The sequence below is a fragment of the Nyctereutes procyonoides genome, unplaced genomic scaffold, assembly GCF_905146905.1.
Source record: "Nyctereutes procyonoides isolate TBG_1078 unplaced genomic scaffold, NYPRO_anot_genome, whole genome shotgun sequence".
In the NCBI taxonomy this organism is placed as follows: Eukaryota; Metazoa; Chordata; class Mammalia; order Carnivora; family Canidae; genus Nyctereutes; species Nyctereutes procyonoides.
In genome coordinates this window covers 5,830,792-5,848,424 of record NW_026575132.1, presented here as the reverse complement: position 1 = coordinate 5,848,424, position 17,633 = coordinate 5,830,792, and the positions used below count along the sequence as shown (strand labels likewise).

At 40.5% G+C, this 17,633-nt stretch overlaps 1 protein-coding gene across 2 annotated transcripts in view; it reads left to right on the top strand.

Annotated features, from left to right (window-relative positions):
* Nucleotides 1-1,338: 1,338 nt before the first annotated feature.
* Nucleotides 1,339-17,633, top strand: part of STK17B (serine/threonine kinase 17b) — a 28,742-nt gene continuing 12,447 nt past the window's right edge. The window contains exons 1-3 of one of the 2 annotated variants that reach the window (XM_055345414.1): nucleotides 1,339-1,566; nucleotides 9,401-9,566; nucleotides 15,540-15,752. In XM_055345414.1, the coding sequence (XP_055201389.1) occupies nucleotides 9,445-9,566; nucleotides 15,540-15,752 (335 nt within the window). In that variant the 5' untranslated portion in view covers nucleotides 1,339-1,566; nucleotides 9,401-9,444. Of the gene's footprint in view, nucleotides 1,567-1,588; nucleotides 1,997-9,400; nucleotides 9,567-15,539; nucleotides 15,753-17,633 lie in introns of those variants that run through there. The other variant, XM_055345415.1, reaches the window with a different exon arrangement.

Below are 17,633 nucleotides of genomic sequence, written 5' to 3'. Positions count from 1 at the left end.
TGATTTCTGCACAGGTCATGATCTCAGGGTCTTTGGATGGAGTCTCCTGTTGGGCTCAGCGCTCAGCAGGGAGGCTCCTTGAGGAGTCCCTCTCCCTCTGCCCCTTCTCACGCTAGCGCTCTCTGAGTAAAATAAATAAATCTTAAATAAGTAAATGAATGTTGATTGAATGTTACAGGCTTTTGAAAAAGAACTATTTCTCTCTCAATATACTTCCCTGTAATCTTCTACAATGACTGTAAATATGCTCTGCAACCCATCCTAGATCATACATGCATTTGACAAATTCAGTTGAGTCTCGCACAGAACTTGCAGCCTTTTCCGTTCTCTTCAAGGGACGACAGATCCTGACTGGTTGCTCCGGGCTTCCATCTCTTCCTCGGCCCCCTGCCCCACGTGCTGTCCATACTTCCAAGTTGACGCAGAGTGGGTGCCCACGTGCAGGGTGGGTTCATGTCACAGGGAAAATGAAAACAAGTCTGTGGGAGGCACAGACCTTTGGGAATGAGTGAGCAGCTGGGACTGACTTTATTTCCTCCTTTCCAGGCTGCACGTACTTACGCCTCGCGGACTGACCGCTCTGGGCGCAGGCCCGGTGCACCCGGGCGGCCGTGGAGCCCTGCGCTCCGCCCCCCAGCCCGCAACTTGCCCCGGAGCCCCCAGCTTCTCCGCCGCCCCGCCCCCGCGTGCAGGCCACACCCGCCGGCGCCCCCAGCTGCTCCGCCGCCCCGCCCCCACGTGCCGGCCACACACCCCCGGCGCCCGCACCTGCTCCGCCGCCCCGCCCCCACGTGCAGGCCACACCCCCCGGCGCCCGCACCTGCTCCGCCGCCCCGCCCCCACGTGCAGGCCACACCACCCGGCGCCCGCACCTGTTCCGCCGCCCCGCCCCCACGTGCAGGCCACACCCCCGGCGCCCGCACCTGCTCCGCCGCCCCGCCCCCACGTGCAGGCCACACCCGCCGGCGCCCCCAGCTGCTCCGCCGCCCCGCCCCCACGTGCAGGCCACACCCCCGGCGCCCGCACCTGCTCCGCCGCCCCGCCCCCACGTGCAGGCCACACACCCCGGCGCCGCACCTGCTCCGCCGCCCCGCCCCCACGTGCAGGCCACACCCCCGGCGCCCGCACCTGCTCCGCCGCCCCGCCCCGCCTCGCCCCGCCGCACAGGCCACAGACTCCCGCGGCTCCGGGTCTCCCCAGCCCCGCCCCTCAGCACGCGCCGCGCCCGGCGCCCCGCCCCGCCCGTCACGTGGCCGCCCCGCCCCCGGCGCGCTCTCGGATTGGCTCCCCCGGCCGAGGGGGCGGGTCCTAGTTTGCAGCCCTGCCCCGCAACGCGGCTGCAGTTTTCAAACCTCAACTGCGGGCCGCGGTCGCCGGGAGCCGCCCGCCGGGGAACGGGTCCCAGCTGCGGGCCGTGGTGCCGAAGAGGACGAGGGGCGCCGCCACCTCGGAGCGCCGGGCGCCTCGGCGGGCCAGAGCTGGAGGAGCCGCGCGCCGGCCGCCGGCGTGCAGCGGGAAGGGAGCCCCTCGGAGGGGCCGCCCGAGAGGAGCGGCTGCGGCCCGAGGGTCAGTGTCCCCCGCCTCGCGCGACCGCGGGCCTGGTCCCGCCGCGCCGTCGGGGGCTCGGGCTGCGCACCCGGCCTCCCTGCGTGTCCCCGGAGCCCCGACCCCGGCCGGCGCGGCCCTGCGGCCGCAGTCCTGCCTCGCTGGCTCCCGGGGTCGCGCCCCCTCTCCGCGCCGCGTCCACGCCGGGGGGTGGGCACGGGCCGCTGCCGACGGCCGCTGCCTTCCCCCCGGGAGGTTCGCGCTGACCTTGCGGGGGAACTCGGGGCCCCGCTCGCGGGCGGTGCTGTGAAGGCGGCGGCATCGGGGGCAGCCCTGCGGCCCCGCGGCTTGGCGCCGCCTGCAGCCCGGGGCGTGACCCCGGGTCCCGGATCGGGGCCCGCGGCGCGCTCCCCGGGCCCGGGTCTCGCCTCCCTCGCTGGGTCTCTCATGGGTAAGTTAGGAAAATCTTTAAAAAAAGAAAGAAAAAAAAAGGCATCGGATGGAGAAGACCGACTGCAGTGGTCTCGGGCCACGGGCCGCCCGGTGCGGCTGGGTGACGGCGGCCCGGACCCCCCCCCCGCCCTCCTGTGCTCGTGGGGGCGCTTGGGGTTCGCGGCGGCGGCCGAGCGCGGGGGGAGGGGGGAGAGAGGGGAGGAGGGGGAGGGGGAGGAGGGGCCGGCACGTGTGCGGGTGGGTCTGCACGGCGTCACGGCCGCTGTTTGGCCCGCGTAACGTTTACCTGCGGGGCCGCGGAGGGGCCCACCTGGCGGCGCTGCCCGCGTGGCGGCCGCCCTGGACCTGCTCACCCTGGCCCCGCGCCCTCCCCCGGCTGCCTGGGCGAGCGCTGCGGCCCTGGGGATCCGGAGCTGGGACCTGGCCATGCGGACCCGGCCCTGAGGAGCCCACGTCCCTGGGCACCCGGCCTTGGTGGGGAGCCTGGCCCTGGGGACCCAGCCGTGGGGACCCGACCTTGGGATCTGGCCATCAGGAGCCTGGCCCTGGGGACCCAGCCATGGGGACCCGACCCTGGGACCTGGCCGTGGGGAGCCTGGCCCTGGGGACCCAGCCATGGGGACCCGGCCCTGGGATCTGGCCATCAGGAGCCTGGCCCTGGGGACCCAGCCGTGGGGAGCCCACCTCCCTGGGGACGCACCTCCCTGGGGGCCCACCACGAGAGCACAGGTCTATCCAAGGGAAAGGTCATCAGCCTGCTTCCTCAGACACACTGTTTTATTGTCTTGTACTGAACCATCCCGAAGCAGTTTTTAACTACTTCCAGTATTTGTTTCATAAACACTAAACCGCGCGTTATCTGTAGAGCTTTGTACTTTTGAAAAAGTTGGTCAGTAAAAGCGGTGCCCTCATTTAAGACCTCGCTTCTTCTCCTCTCATCCTTCTGTGAGATGTTCCTTCTATTTTTCTTTTTTACAGTTTCTAATATCCTAATGAGTGGAGGGATTAATAGCTGCTTTATCTGCGAGCTACATAACATGCACCTTAGGTCATTTTCTAAATGATGGGTCTAAAATTGAAGTGAAGTGTATTTACATGGCAGTGTATTTAATTTTTGAAAGTAGAACTTGTGTTGTAGTCGTTTTATTGTAAAGATCTTATTTACTTGAGGTTGCAGGTGAAAGCAAAGGGGAAGGGGCAGAGGGAGAAGGAGAAGCAGATTCCCTGCCTGCTGGGGAGGCCAGGGTGGGAACTGGCTCCCAGGACCCTGGGATTGTTACCTGAGATGAAAGCAGAGGCTTCGCCTGCAAAGCCACCCAGGCACCCACTTGTGTAGTGATTTTAAAGTCGTTCTGATTTGTGTGTGGACAGAATGGTTGTAGTTGCTCTTGGACTCTGAATAGTGAATTACAATTTGGTTAAGATAGAATCAGTTTTTAGGAAACTCAAGTGTGGACTAATTGATCACTGTGTTAGCACATTAATAACAAATCTGAAGAAGATACAGGCATTTTATGGCATGTTTCTGATCAAACATCTTTATTTTTATGTTATCAGTTAAATAAAAATGTAAATGTATTTGAAACCTTTGTTTTGAAGCTGTTGGATTTGATGATTAATAGAGAATACCCATATCACAAATTTCCTGTTGTATGCAAGGGACCCAATTTAAAACCCATGAATCAAGGAAATCAATCCTAACACTTTCACTAAATCCTAAAATTGTCTGAAAATTGTATGTCTCTTATCTTGTAGTGTATATTTCCTGTATATAAGATTGTCAGCTAAGCACAGTGCTCCTAGATTTACTGCTTCTAAAAGATTTTGACTGATCCTTGTTTGATTTTTTTTTTTTTAAGAATTCTTTTGCATTCTGTGGGTATTGATTGTGCCAGAAACATTCACAGTCATTTATATACTCCCTTTCCACTTGGGAAAACTTTAAATGTTTCAGTTGCTTTAGTTTTCCACCATATTGGTGACAAAATTCTATGATTTTATTTCTAAGTAGTTTATATTCTATGATAGACTATTTTCAAAGGTTATTTCTTTGAATACTTCAGTTAACAAATGTACCTATAAATTAAGTTACAAATGCATATTTTTAAATATGTTGTGATATTGCAATTTTTTAATTTTTTTTAATTTATTTATTCATGAGAGAGACAGAGAGAGAGAGAGAGAGAGAGAGAGGCAGAGACCCAGACAGAGGGAGAAGCAGACTCCATGCAGGGAGCCCCAGGTGGGTCCCGGGTCTCTAGGATCACGCCCTGGGCTGAAGGCGGTGCTAAACCGCTGAGCCACTGGGGCTGCCCAGGGCTGGGGTTGTTACCTGGAACTTCAGCCCTTGGGTTGTGTACACTGGCCTGGTTTGTTTGGGTACAGTCAGTTAGCTGGCTTCCTTTCGTGATTTTCAAAGGATAAAATTCTTGACTTATTCTTTCTATTCAGTCTTTAGAAACAAACAAACAAAACCTATTATTAGAATACAGTTAGTAGAAGAAATACAGTCTCTTTCTTGAAATTGAAAATCATCTCCATCCGTATCCCTACACCAATACCTTTACTTCTAGTCTGTGACTAAAAATGGATTCTTCTGCTACACTAGCAGAAAATTCTTTATTTTGATGAATGCTCAATAAATAAATCTCCAGTTCCTCTGTTTCTTTTCTTTTCTTTTCTTTCTTTCTTTCTTTCTTTCTTTCTTTCTTTCTTTCTTTCTTTCTTTCTTTCTTTCTTTCTTTCTTTTTTTTGAAGTTCCTCTGTTTCTTAGGAAAAACTTGGTGGTTATAAAATGCTGACTTAGAAAGAGGCAGTTGTTTCCCTGTAATCTTGTGCCTTGCTTTGTTTGCCATTGCTTTTTGAATTTACTTCATAATGATAATGATGCATATTTGTCAGTCCTTACCAGGACAATTACCTGAATGCAGTAGCTTTTAAAATATTGATATTATTAGCCGGAGTAGGTATTCACCTAAAAACAGGTGGTTACCTAGTCTGGAAATACAGGTAAATACAAAACAAATGGTCTGTTGGTATTTACATTACAATATATGATAAAATAATTTTATCCGTGTTTCTAGGCTTTATGGCTATCCTGTTTAGAACTGAAATTCTCTAATAGCAGTTTAGAGTATTTATTTAGCCAAATATTGATTAAGCAGAGATTAAGCTACTTGAAGCTCCAATTTTATAATATCAAGATAGATCTCAAGTTTTGCTAAGCCCTTGAAGATATGAGATGCACCTAGAAATTCTTGTTGCTGTATATGATAATCCTTATAGTTCAGTTCGTCAAACATTAAAAAAAATTCCTACTGGGTGCCAGACACCGTTCTGGGAATTTAGACACAAAAGCACATGTTACTGCCCTTTAGACACTAAAGAGATTTGCAGTCTAACATGTTACATGTTGAAGTAAAGAGGTTTGTCAAGGGTCCTCCTGTTCCTCCTGTTTGAAAAGTAAAGGAGAGGCATTTAACCAACCTGGGTTTTAGCAAAGCTTTGTGAGTGAGGTGACCTTCTATGTCGAGATATGAAGGGTATATGAGAAGACTTAGCCTTTTAAGGAAAAGTATAAAGAACATTTCAGACTGAAAAGTATAATTGACATGTGAAGGCAAAAAAAAAAAAAAAAAAAGTGTGGCAGGAAATGATGCTGGTATGTACCTGGCCTCAGAGGCTTTTGTGTGTCATGCAGTAGTAGGGCTTTAGCTTATAGGTACTGGGTAACTAATGATGGGATCAAAGCAGACTATTCTTAATTCAACCAACCTACAACCAAGTAAACCTTTAATGTGTAAAGATATATATTTTGCTATTGCAAATGGATAAGTCTCTGCATTTAGAGTCTAATCGTATATATTCACAGCCACCTTTTTTTTTTTTTTACTCAAAGGCATTTGCTAGTTGTTTGCCCATTATTAAAATAGTACCTGCTTAGTGTAGATACTTTAAATACCAGGAAAGTATAAATACTGCCATATTGCCACCACCCAAAGATAACCACTATTAACATTTTGCCCTAGTTTTCCAATTTTTTCTTCTATTTGCTTTTATGTTTTTGCCACAAAATTATCACAGTGTATATACTTTTTGTGTCTTCCTTTTTTCACTTAATATTATAGGAGCTAAAAATATTCTTTGAAAGCATGATTTTTGAATATGTAGTTTCCTATTATTTAGGTATATTTAAATACTTTTTGGACTTTGGGGTTCATTCATTCAATGAGTTTGTTTCATTATTATAAATAATATTTTACTGAGCATTAATCTTCATTACATTTAAGATCTGTATTGACTCTTTGGAAACTTGAGAGCAGAAAATTCTTACTCATAAAATTAGTTCTGCTAGAGTTCTTACGAATAGATCACTTTGTAGCTGATATATTACAGCATAAGATAAACATCTTAGATTCTAGAATCTAGCTGAGGTGAACATCTCAAAATCCAGAGCCTATACTTTGTCTCTGTGATTGAACCTGACATGTCCTTATATTTCCCAAGGCCTGATTGATGGACAGTGTTGGGAATGAGCTCAATTTATATCCGTGATACAGGTACATCCCTTCTTTCTGTATATATGTATAGTACAACTCATAAGCAGGCATATTTATAGACTTCTAAATTTAGGAAAAAAAACCTGTAAAAGCCCAAAGATGACCTGAAAAAAAAATAGATTGAGCATAGAAATTGGTAAACATTTTGATTTTTCTGAGAGGAATATGTGACCAATGTGATTGAGTGCCATCAGAACTAAGAAAGTATACAGGTTATCAAAACATAGTAAAAAAAAAAAAAAAAAAAGAATCTTAAGAGTTAAGTTTAAGCTAACCTGGGATGAGAGTTTTGTATTATGGAAACAGTACAACTACTTAACAGTAGCCAGGGAAGATACAGAGAGTATCTTTGGGTAGAATATTAACAATATTTCCTCTCTGAACAATCATGATACACTCTTCCTGACCAGCACTGTACCAGTGTCATTCTGCGTGAGTAGATCATATTTTGATTTTAATCCATAGAGCTATGCAAGATAGATTCTATTATAATCCATACTTTAGAGGAAGCAGAATTGAAGCTTTCCTCACCAGATCAGAGAAATGCAAAATAAATCACAAAATTTCCTTTCCCTTCATCACACTAGAGTAGCCAAAATTAAAGGCCTGAATGGGACGCATGTTGGCAAGGAAATGATAAGCTCTCCTAGCCAGTGCTAGTGGGAATATAACCTGGGGATGGAAAGAAAGGACCAACTTCAGCTGTGTCTATGATGTCTTACTTATTTTTAATTTAAACAAAATATGACAAAGCAATAAGATCAAAAAAGCGAGTGTTTATTAGGATATTTGTATCCCTTTGTAGACATTTGAAGTATTTCTTTTCTTTATTTTATTTTTTTTTTATAGTCACACACACAGAGAGAGAGAGAGAGAGGCAGAGACATAGGCAGAGGGAGAAGCAGGCTCCATGCACTGGGAGCCCGACGTGGGATTCGATCCCGGCTCTCCAGGATCGCGCCTGGGCCAAAGGCAGGCGCTAAACCGCTGCGCCACCCAGGGATCCCTCTTTTCTTTATTTTTAAAGTAGCTATGTTCATTTCCCACACAGCCATAGCAAAGTACTGCAGATCAGGTGACTTAAATAACAAAGTTATTTTCTCATAATTCTGGACAGTAACAATTTGAGATCATGGTGTTGGCAGGATTGATTTCTTCTGAGGCCTCTCTCTATGGCTTGTAGATGTCCTTCTCCCTATGTCTTCACACGGTTTTCCATCTGTGTGTTTTGTGGCCTAATCACTTTTTATAAGGACACCAGTCCTGTTGGATTCGGGCTTACCGTAGTGACCTCATTTTTAACTTAATTACTGCTTTAAAGGCCCTAATGCCCAATATAGTCACCCTCTAAGGTACTGGGGGCTAGGACTTCAGCAGGTGAATTTTGTTTTTGTTTTTCAGCGGGTGAATTTTGAAAGGAGGGACACAATTGGTCCATAACAGTAGTGAAGTTAAATAATTTAGTTAAGATCTCATAGCTGGTATGGATAAATGGGATTTAGACCCAGATGTGATTTACTCCAAATGTTATTTTCAGAATACTACGCTGCAACCCTTACACTATAGAAATGTATACCAAAACTAGTTAGGCCTCTGTTTCTCCAAAGACCAACAGATTTAGAGAAAAAAATCTTGTTGACTTAAGAACAAAACCAAGAATATGTGGAAACTGAAAACACTGAGTTCTTATCACACTGTTATTAAATTGAATATAACTGACATTTGAATTTAGGAAGATAAAGAACAGTACATGTCAAGTAGGAAATAAGTGGAAGAAAAATGTGGCAGAGAAAGAACAAAAGCCTAGGGGGTTATTGAAAGAGGGTGCTAGAAGAACGATATTGGATCTTTTGTTAGATACACATAGGTGGAAGTCCTGACTATTATAAAATATATATTCTACAATTATTATATGAATTTAATTAATATGAAGTGGTGGTTTTGTTAAAACTGAATACATGTAAATATCACAAAGTTGCAGATAAATATGAGTTCAAGATCATAGAATTGTAGAATAAGGCTTCATATATAGTCAGTAACTTATCCAACAACATTATGGAGCTCTCTGTTCTCCCAAAAGAAAAAAACTCTTGAGACCTATGAAAGTCTGAATTTAATATTGAAATGTAGGTAGTCTGTGAACCAAGTTCTATTTCTTATTGTCATTCAGAAGTCAGTTACATAACTCACAAAATGTGAATTCACCACCAAATTTGGCCATGTAAAATTAAATTTTTTTGAAGATTTTATTTATTTATTCATGAAAGACACACATGAGGAGAGAGAGAGAGAGAGAGGTGCAGAGACACAAGCAGAGAGAGAAGCAGGCTCAATTCAGGGAGCCCAATGTGGGACTCGATCCTGGGTCTCCTGGACCACGCCCTGGGCCAAAGGCGGCACTAAACCGCTGAGCCACTTGGGCTGCCCTAAAATTAAATTTAAAACGAATAATCATCACTTTGCTATGTTAAAATTTTGTTATGTGAAGATATAACTTTAAAGAATGAGAGTTTAAAAATGAAATTGAGTGTATTAAAATTTTATAACTTTTTTAAAAATTTGGAAAGTCTTGAAGATTTTTTAGTAGCTTTCTTCTGAAATAAAGTCAGTAACTTAGTTCAAATACCATAGAAAGAATAGATGTGTGTGCTTTCTTTTTTTTTCCTTATGAGTAGAATGTGCTGTTTAAATCTTTTTTTCTTTCTTTTTCGGTTGTATCTTACAGCTATATTTGGAGCTGTAAAATGTAATGTACATCCTGTCTGTCTGAGATAACATCTTTTTTTTTTCTACTTAATTGCATTTAGGTTATATCCTGTATTTTTTTTTTTTTTTTAACATAGGTAAAAATAAGTGACTAAAGAACCATACCTAGGAGTCATCTAACATGTCGAGGAGAAGATTTGATTGCCGAAGTATTTCAGGCTTGCTAACTACAACTCCTCAAACTCCAATGAAAATGGAAAACTTTAATAATTTTTATACACTTACATCTAAAGAGCTGGGAAGGTAAGGAAACTTTATAATGTGTGTGCTGTTTCTGGGTCTATAGTTCTATAATTTTCACTTGATCATTTAAAAAAATGATTAGAAAGTCATCATCTCTGCTCTTATTAGAAGGGTCTACTCTTAACTGACTTGGAAACCAAATCTTAGAGAGTTAGTGAGTTTATAAGATAATATTCCACCTAGATTCAGGGCCCTGATAGGAGATCCGGGCTCTTATTTGATGCTGTGCATGGCAACAGGGAGCTTAGCATGGTGGACTGCCAAGTCCGAATCTGGGCTCTGTCATTTCCAAACTTTGTAATTTCGATTACATTTTTGTACCTCTTAATGCTATTTTCCTCACCGGAGAAGTTGGGAGGAAGATAATTATATCTACCTTCTATGGTTGTTATACCATTAGATAATATTTGTGAAGTATTTAGTAGAACGCTACCAATTTTTGATAAAAAAAATTTTTAATTCCTAGGATATTGTGCTGGGCTAAAAAAATAAATAATAATAATAAGGAAAGTCTCCTTCTCTTTTTCCTAAATTAAATAAAAAGAATTAACTTCTATTTGATAGTATAATTCTGTCTGCTGAAGAATGTATGTTCTATAAGCAAAACCGTATACTTAGGGCAGCCTAGGTGGCTCAGTGGTTTAGCGCCGCCTTCAGCCCAGGGCCTGATCCTGGAGTCCCGGGATCAAGTCCCACATCGGGCCCTGCATGGAGCCTGCTTCTCCCTCTGCCTGTGTCTCTGCCTCTCTCTCTCTTTCTCTCTCTGTCTCTCATGAATAAATAAATAAAATCTTTAAAACAAAAACAAAAAACCCTGTACTTAGACTAATTCTGATCTGTTTTGGCCTAATGAGAGTGTTAAAGGTCAAGGGGTAACCTGAGACTACGAGCCCATTTAGCACTACCATTTAAATAAACATGGAAGTTATAAAAATATACTGAGTTATTTGTTATGTGTTCAGCATCTTTGAATTTTAAAGATGTTTGACAAAAATTAAAAGATGGTGATCAGTTTCTGTATCTTCAGTTTGATTTTAGTTCTAGAGGCAAATATTTAATTAAAATGGCTTATTAAGTCCATGTTTGTCTTGACCGATGTATAGTAAGATAGTGTGATTGATTTTTATCTTTGAAAATCTCAGTGTGCAAATAACAGTTGACTGAAGCATGAAAAGTAATTCTGTTCTTGGTGATCTTTTATGTGAAGGGTAACAAGTCCTAGCCTTGTCAGATGTTGGGTGCAGTTTTTCTTTTGCAAAATAAGGATGATAATATCTAGCTCATTAGACTGAGAACTAAATGTGAAAGCATCGTTCATAATTCCTGGCATATTCATTTAATTAATTTTATGTGCAAAATATCTGGTGTTTTAGTGATGTATTGCAAAATACAGTTTTTAAAACCTTTCAGAATATTTCTAGGAAATTCTTTGGTCCTAAATCTGTAATTATTTCTCTTTGCACTATAACAGGAAGGAGTAAGTTTCTTTTAGTTGCCTATATCTCACACTGAATAGTTATAGAATCTTTGCACTGGAAGGATTTTGGTGGCCAGTGGTCTTCTAATTCTTTATGCAGCAATCTTTATGCAGCAATCTTTCTTACAGTTTTCCTGACAAGCTGTTTATCCAGTTTCAGTTTGAAAGCTGAAGTGATAGGGGAACTCATTACCTCAGAAGTGTCTGTTCCATTTTGTGGGTGCCTCTTAGGCACAGAAGGTTCTCTTTTCTTTGCTGACATCTACCCAATAGTCGTAGTTCTTCTTTTGTATAGCTGCATGTAATGTCCATGTGAAAATCCTTCAGAGATGTGAATATGGTTAAACACTGTCATTTTCCTTAAATGCTCATCTTATGACCTAATCTCCAGGCAGCCATCCTTGATCCAGTTACCTTCTTCTGGACCACTTTGTATTTTTCATTGTCAGTCTTACAATAAGAAGATTAGAGTGGACTCAATATTGTCAATATCTTATTATCTAGATTACTATAAAGCTTTATTATTAGGAGTTTTCTTCCCTCTTTTTTTTTTAACAGCCATGTCAAATATATACCATATGACTCATGTAGTATCTTAGTAAAAAACAGATTAAACTGGAAGTCAGGGGTCAGCTGGGTGGCTCAGCAGTTGAGTGCCCTCTGCTCAGGTCGTAATCCTGGGATCCTGTGATCAAGTCCCACATTGGGCTTGAGAAGCAGGGAGCCTGCTTCTCCCTCTACTTCTCTTTCTCTGTGTCTCTCATGAATAAATAAATTAAATCTTAAAAAAAAAAAACAAAACTGGAAGTCAATTGACATGTCTGTATTCTGGATCTAAATTTGTGTGATCTACTTAGTGGTGTGATTTCCTTTTCATTAAAATAAGAGGGTGGACTAGATGTCTCCAAGTTTCCTTCTATTGCAAAAACTTTTGGAAACTGCTTTGACCAGGTAACTGAATATGAAAAGCTTTGAACAGTATACACAATAAAGGGTGTTCCTTTCCATATTTCTAAGTTAGTATTTTGATGGGTGAATATGCATACATTTATTAAATTAATTTTGCAAAAATAGAGATACTACAGGTCTTGAAAGTCTATAAAATATTTCTTTGGGAGTTTTGGAGAACTTAAACTTTGAGGAAGACAATATTAATAATTTCAAGTGGTTTTATAAATGAGGTACTGTCATAAATAAGCATAAACTGGAGTCAGGTTTAACATTTTAGAGCAAAACTCATGATAGACTCTGATTGAGGCAAATTCAGTTTGCTAACGTTCTATCTTCTAATACTTTTTGAAAGACCTAACATTATTCTCTGGGCTAATGAATCATGTGGTAAAGGAAGGAAGGATATTTCTAATTAGGCTTGATCATTGGAAATCATGATCTTTCACTGCCAATGACTTCCTTTAAGTTCTTCCAATATTGTTACCAATTTTAATATCCTATACTAATGCAAAATGAAAATTAGGATAATATTGTTTCTTTTGAGGCTTTACATTTTAAAGTATGTAAACATAAGCTAGCATGTGGAGAACTACAAAGGTGTTTGTAAAGAACTCTTAATCTTTCTAAATCAACTTTTTAAAATTAATTTTAAGATGTTAGTGTTTAAGAACTTATTTTCCTTTAGCAAATTAAAAGAAAATATGTAAAAATTAACAGTTCATTTAGATTATTCTCAAAATGCTTTGCATTGTTCCTGTTTTTTTAACATTTTGGTTAAGAGTTTTCCATCCCTCCCCCGACGGAGGCAAAGTTTCTTAGTACTTGTGGTTAGAAGGGTGAGGCAGATACAGAAATAAACGTCAGTTTCCTTTGTGGCTTACCCTCCCCCCTCCTTTCACATTTTATTGTCTCTTCTAGAATGCAGAAGGGTAACTACTAGACATTTTCACTGTGGAAAATCTAGTTGGCTTTGCCTTTTTAGGATATGAATTAAGTATTATGGTTAAGTGTTTTTAATTTTCTTAAGTGTTTTTGTTAAATTTGATATAGGAACATTACGTATAAGAGATTATTTTTTATACTTCTAAACCACAATTAGCATTTTAGAATGGGAAAGATTCATTTTTTTCTTCCTAAGTCATCTGATAATTATGGTAATTAACAGTATCTAAGTGAATATATATGTGAAATGTTATTGGAATCTCAAGTAAGCCTTAAAAAATATAAATGCGGTAAGCACAGGATGCAAAATAGCATAGCATATGGTATTGTAGTAGGTGTGTAACTCTTGCCTTCATTCAACAGATACTATAATTTCTGTTACCTGTTCTCAAAGTGTAAATTTTGTAACGGTAGTAATTAGGACAGATAGGATCTGTGCCTTCATGGGGCTTTTACTCAGTTGTAAACACTGACAACTAATTACCAATATCATTTGGTCACCTTTTTACTGGTTTAATGAGTTCTGTACTTGTTTAAGAACACTTCATAAGAATATATGGGGAAATTAGATTAAAAAAATTGCTAGTTAAGTTCTCTCATTGAGAAAATTCTGGCTTGCATATATAATTATAAAATTAGAGCAGAACTTAATTGTCACAATTGGTAGTATAAACAGTTTTTTTTTTTTAACATGGACAGTTTTCTTGGCTAACTAGTTTCTGTTTACTAAGTTTTACAAGGTAAATTTCTTCATGAAACTCATAATTCACTTTCTGTTTTAGACACATTTTCACTTCTAATCTAAGTGAGAATTGACAGAAGTGATTCGCACTTCTTAAAAAAAACTGTCTTAGAGGGAGGAATTGTTTTGTAGTGGTTAGAAGAGAAAGCTAGGAATTTACATTCCATGATTTGATTCTTGGCACTCCAGTTCCATATATGACCTTTCAGGAGTCATTTAATCTTAGTCTGATTCAGTTTATCCAGTATAAAATCTATAAACATGGGTGATTCGAATGCAGAGAGATGACCTTTTTGTGTGCTCACTGAAATGCGTTGATCTGTATTACATTTGCACACAGTGAAAAAATACCTTGAGAGTTTAAACATTCCAAATCTTAAAGGTTCTTTCTAAGAATCAGGCTTGTGCATGCAAACTTATTGAGTTGATGTAATTTTGATAAAAGTAGAAGAGTCTAAGTTGTAGCTTGGTCTTTTTTTTTTTTTTTTTTGGTATTAGTAGCTTTACTTTTTCAGCTTGGTTTTCCAGGCTTTTCACTGGCACCAATTTTGAAGAAATTTGGGAAATAGAATGAATCTGTCTTCCTGGCCCTACAGAATAGCAAGTAAAATACAATCAAGCAATTTATTTTGTTCCTCACCCCCATGCTAAATACCAAGTTTTCCTTGCTAAGCACCTGATATGCTGTGTTAGAAGTTGAATTGGGGAAAGAAGAGTTGTGGAACAAAAGTTCTTCCCTGAAGACTCTTTATTTATACCTCATTTGTTAGTATCTACGAAATAATTTGAGCCTTAGGATACAGGTTCTTAATTTGGGATCCCTTGGACTCAGGTTTAGAAGGTTTACAGATGAGCTTTGAAATCTGAAAACCCTCTGGAACTGTATGTAAAACTTTCTATTTGAGGGATGTGTAAATTTTTCTGGGTAGGCAGTAGCCTTTATTAGTTTCTTAAATAGTCTTACTGAAAATAGCTCTAGGTCTTTGGGAAACTAGATTTGGGGCAAATCAGGCTTAGAATACACATTTACCAGTGTCTTTTTAAATATTGGCTGAGATGCTAAGCACTTCTGTTGGAGAGAGCTAAATACATACTTATTTCTAAAATGATAGACATGACCTTGATGGGTGTATTTTACACAGCTGTTGATAACTATTAATTTTCTCAGTTGATTGTGAAGTGTCTCTGGATACTCTCCATAGGACACACCTTTGATATCTGTTGTAGGCTTCATAAACACTGGGCAATATTAAGAGATTTACTGGTAAAACAACTGCTAAATTAGTAATAGAAAACTTCAAAGATTGTTAAAAGTGGTGTTGAAAGGCAAAATGACTACACTAATAAAATTAAATATCAAATACTCATTTTTGCATTCATTTTAATTTTTTGTTTTTTGAAGGAAGCTACTTTGATTAGAGTTAGTATGGCACTCTATTAAGGGCATAGTCTTTGGAAATAGACCAGGATACAAAATGGAATATCATTTATGATACAGGATTGTTAACATTTTTAATCACAAAAATTTGTATCAAGAGTATGGCATGGAGTTGGTATGTGGATGAGATCTCCCCCTACAGTGATAATGTAGTATATTAATAGTGATGAACCAATATAATTCTATCATATCCTGTTACTACATTTGCTATTTTCATTTTTATGTGATAGTCCTATAAATTTTATAAAAGTACATGTAGTATTTGATTTAGTTAGTTTAGTTAAGAAAACATAGATAAATTCCTAATGGCATCATTGTTTGAAAGGATTAACTCTAAGTTAGAATTGTAACTGCGTCTGTATTATACTAATATTGTTTTTTATGCAGAAGTTTAAAATTGATTGTCCTCATTTTTCCCCCCAGAGGAAAGTTTGCTGTGGTTAGACAGTGTATATCAAAATCTACTGGCCAAGAATATGCTGCAAAATTTCTAAAAAAGAGAAGAAGAGGGCAGGATTGTCGAGCAGAGATTCTACATGAGATTGCCATACTTGAATTGGCAAAGTCTTGTCCTCATGTAATTAATCTTCATGAAGTCTATGAAAATACCAGTGAAATCATTTTGATACTGGAGTAGTAAGTATATACTTTAATAAATTTAAATAAATTTATAGTACGTATCTTACTTAATTGGCGGGATAAGGTGACTTGAAGTGTCAAGAATAGACGTGATAGAGGGCCGGAGTGGCTCAGTCATTTAAGCATCTGCCTTCAGCTCAGGTCACGATCCCAGGACCCTGGGATTGAATTCCACATAGGCCTCCCTGCTCAGTGGGGAGTCTGCTTTTCCCTTTCCCTCTGCCCTAGCCCCCTGCCTGTTCTCTCTCTCTCTCTCTCTCCCCCTCTCCCTCCCTCCCTCTCTCTCTCTCTTAAATAAATAAATACAATCTTTAAAAAAAAGGAGTGATAAAAGTATGACAACTTGTAAAGATTTCTGTTGATAAAACATTAGAGAACATAGTGTATATTCTAATATTTTCAGATATACACAAAAATAAACAGCACACACACAAAACAACCAAATGACAACACATTTGGGGAATGTGGGAAAACAAGTAAATTTTCATTGCTATTAGCATAAAAAGTTGATGAGTTTTTGTGCAAAACTGTCTGATGGATATGTAGAATTGAAATCATTTATGTATTTTGTCCATCTATTTGAAAAACACATCCAAGGTAAATGACTCATGGAGGATAGAAGGGTGAATTTCCATGATGGTGAAGGTATGCCTACCACATTGTTTGTTGAAGAAACACATTTATTTATGTGACATGTGAAAAAGCTGTTAGGAATTATAGCAATAAGAAGTAAAACATATCTCTTCCCACAAGTCAGTGAAAAGCTGAAAACACCCAAATAATTCAACATTTCATCAGGTTAAGCATGAGGATAGAGCATGATTAAGCCAACTGGCTTGTTAATTAGTATAATCACATCTGACTCTAAAATAGTATTTTTATTGAGTGACAGTCTGACACATTTATTAATGTCTATAAAATGTGTTTGAACATCTGTAACAGTTGGAAGAGATTAGCTAAATTTATGTTTAGTATGTGTTAGGCTCTGATAGTTTTTTTTTTGTAAAAGAAATCTATTTCATAATAAAGAAATTATTCGTTTAAAAATGCATTATAATTTATAATAATCCTTTTTAGCAGTTAACCTGCACCATTGCCTTTTTGAATTTAAAAGTATATTAGCCTAATTTTAGTATTCAGTTATTTTAAGGATGAAGCAGTTAATTTATAGATTTGTAAAAAGCAATATACCAGGAAAAGTTGATTGCCTAGAATGGTACTAAAATACTATTATCACACACACAATGTATATACAAATACATAAGCAAATGAATGGAAATATTCCAAATTTCTAAGTTTGTTGGTTGATGTCCCATCAAGGGACAAATTCTTCTAACAGTAAAAGAGGAAATACACCTGAATGTACCTTCCAGGGCAATGATAATAATATAGGTGTCTTTTCTGTCTTTGGAGGGATTATTTTCTTCTTAGGAGTCACCGCTCTTGGGTGACTTGTTTTATTTTTTTATTTTTTTATTTATTTTTATTTTTTTTTTTTATTTATTCATGATAGTCACAGAGAGAGAGAGAGAGGCAGAGACACAGGCAGAGGGAGAAGCAGGCTCCATGCACCGGGAGCCCGATATGGGATTCGATCCCGGGTCTCCAGGATCACGCCCTGGGCCAAAGGTAGGCGCCAAACCACTGCGCCACCCAGGGATCCCGGGTGACTTGTTTTAATAAAGCATCTGCTTGTCTACTATTCACTGCTTCCGTGATGTTTCTAGTTTCTGCTAACTTCTGGAATCTGCTTCTTGTGTCACCTAATTGTTTCCTTCCTTTTAGCTCCTCCTAATTTTCTATTTCCCATTGCTCTACCTAGGTCCCTCTTTTATGGGAAAAATGACAGTCCTACAAAAGACATTGGTCAGCTTGCCA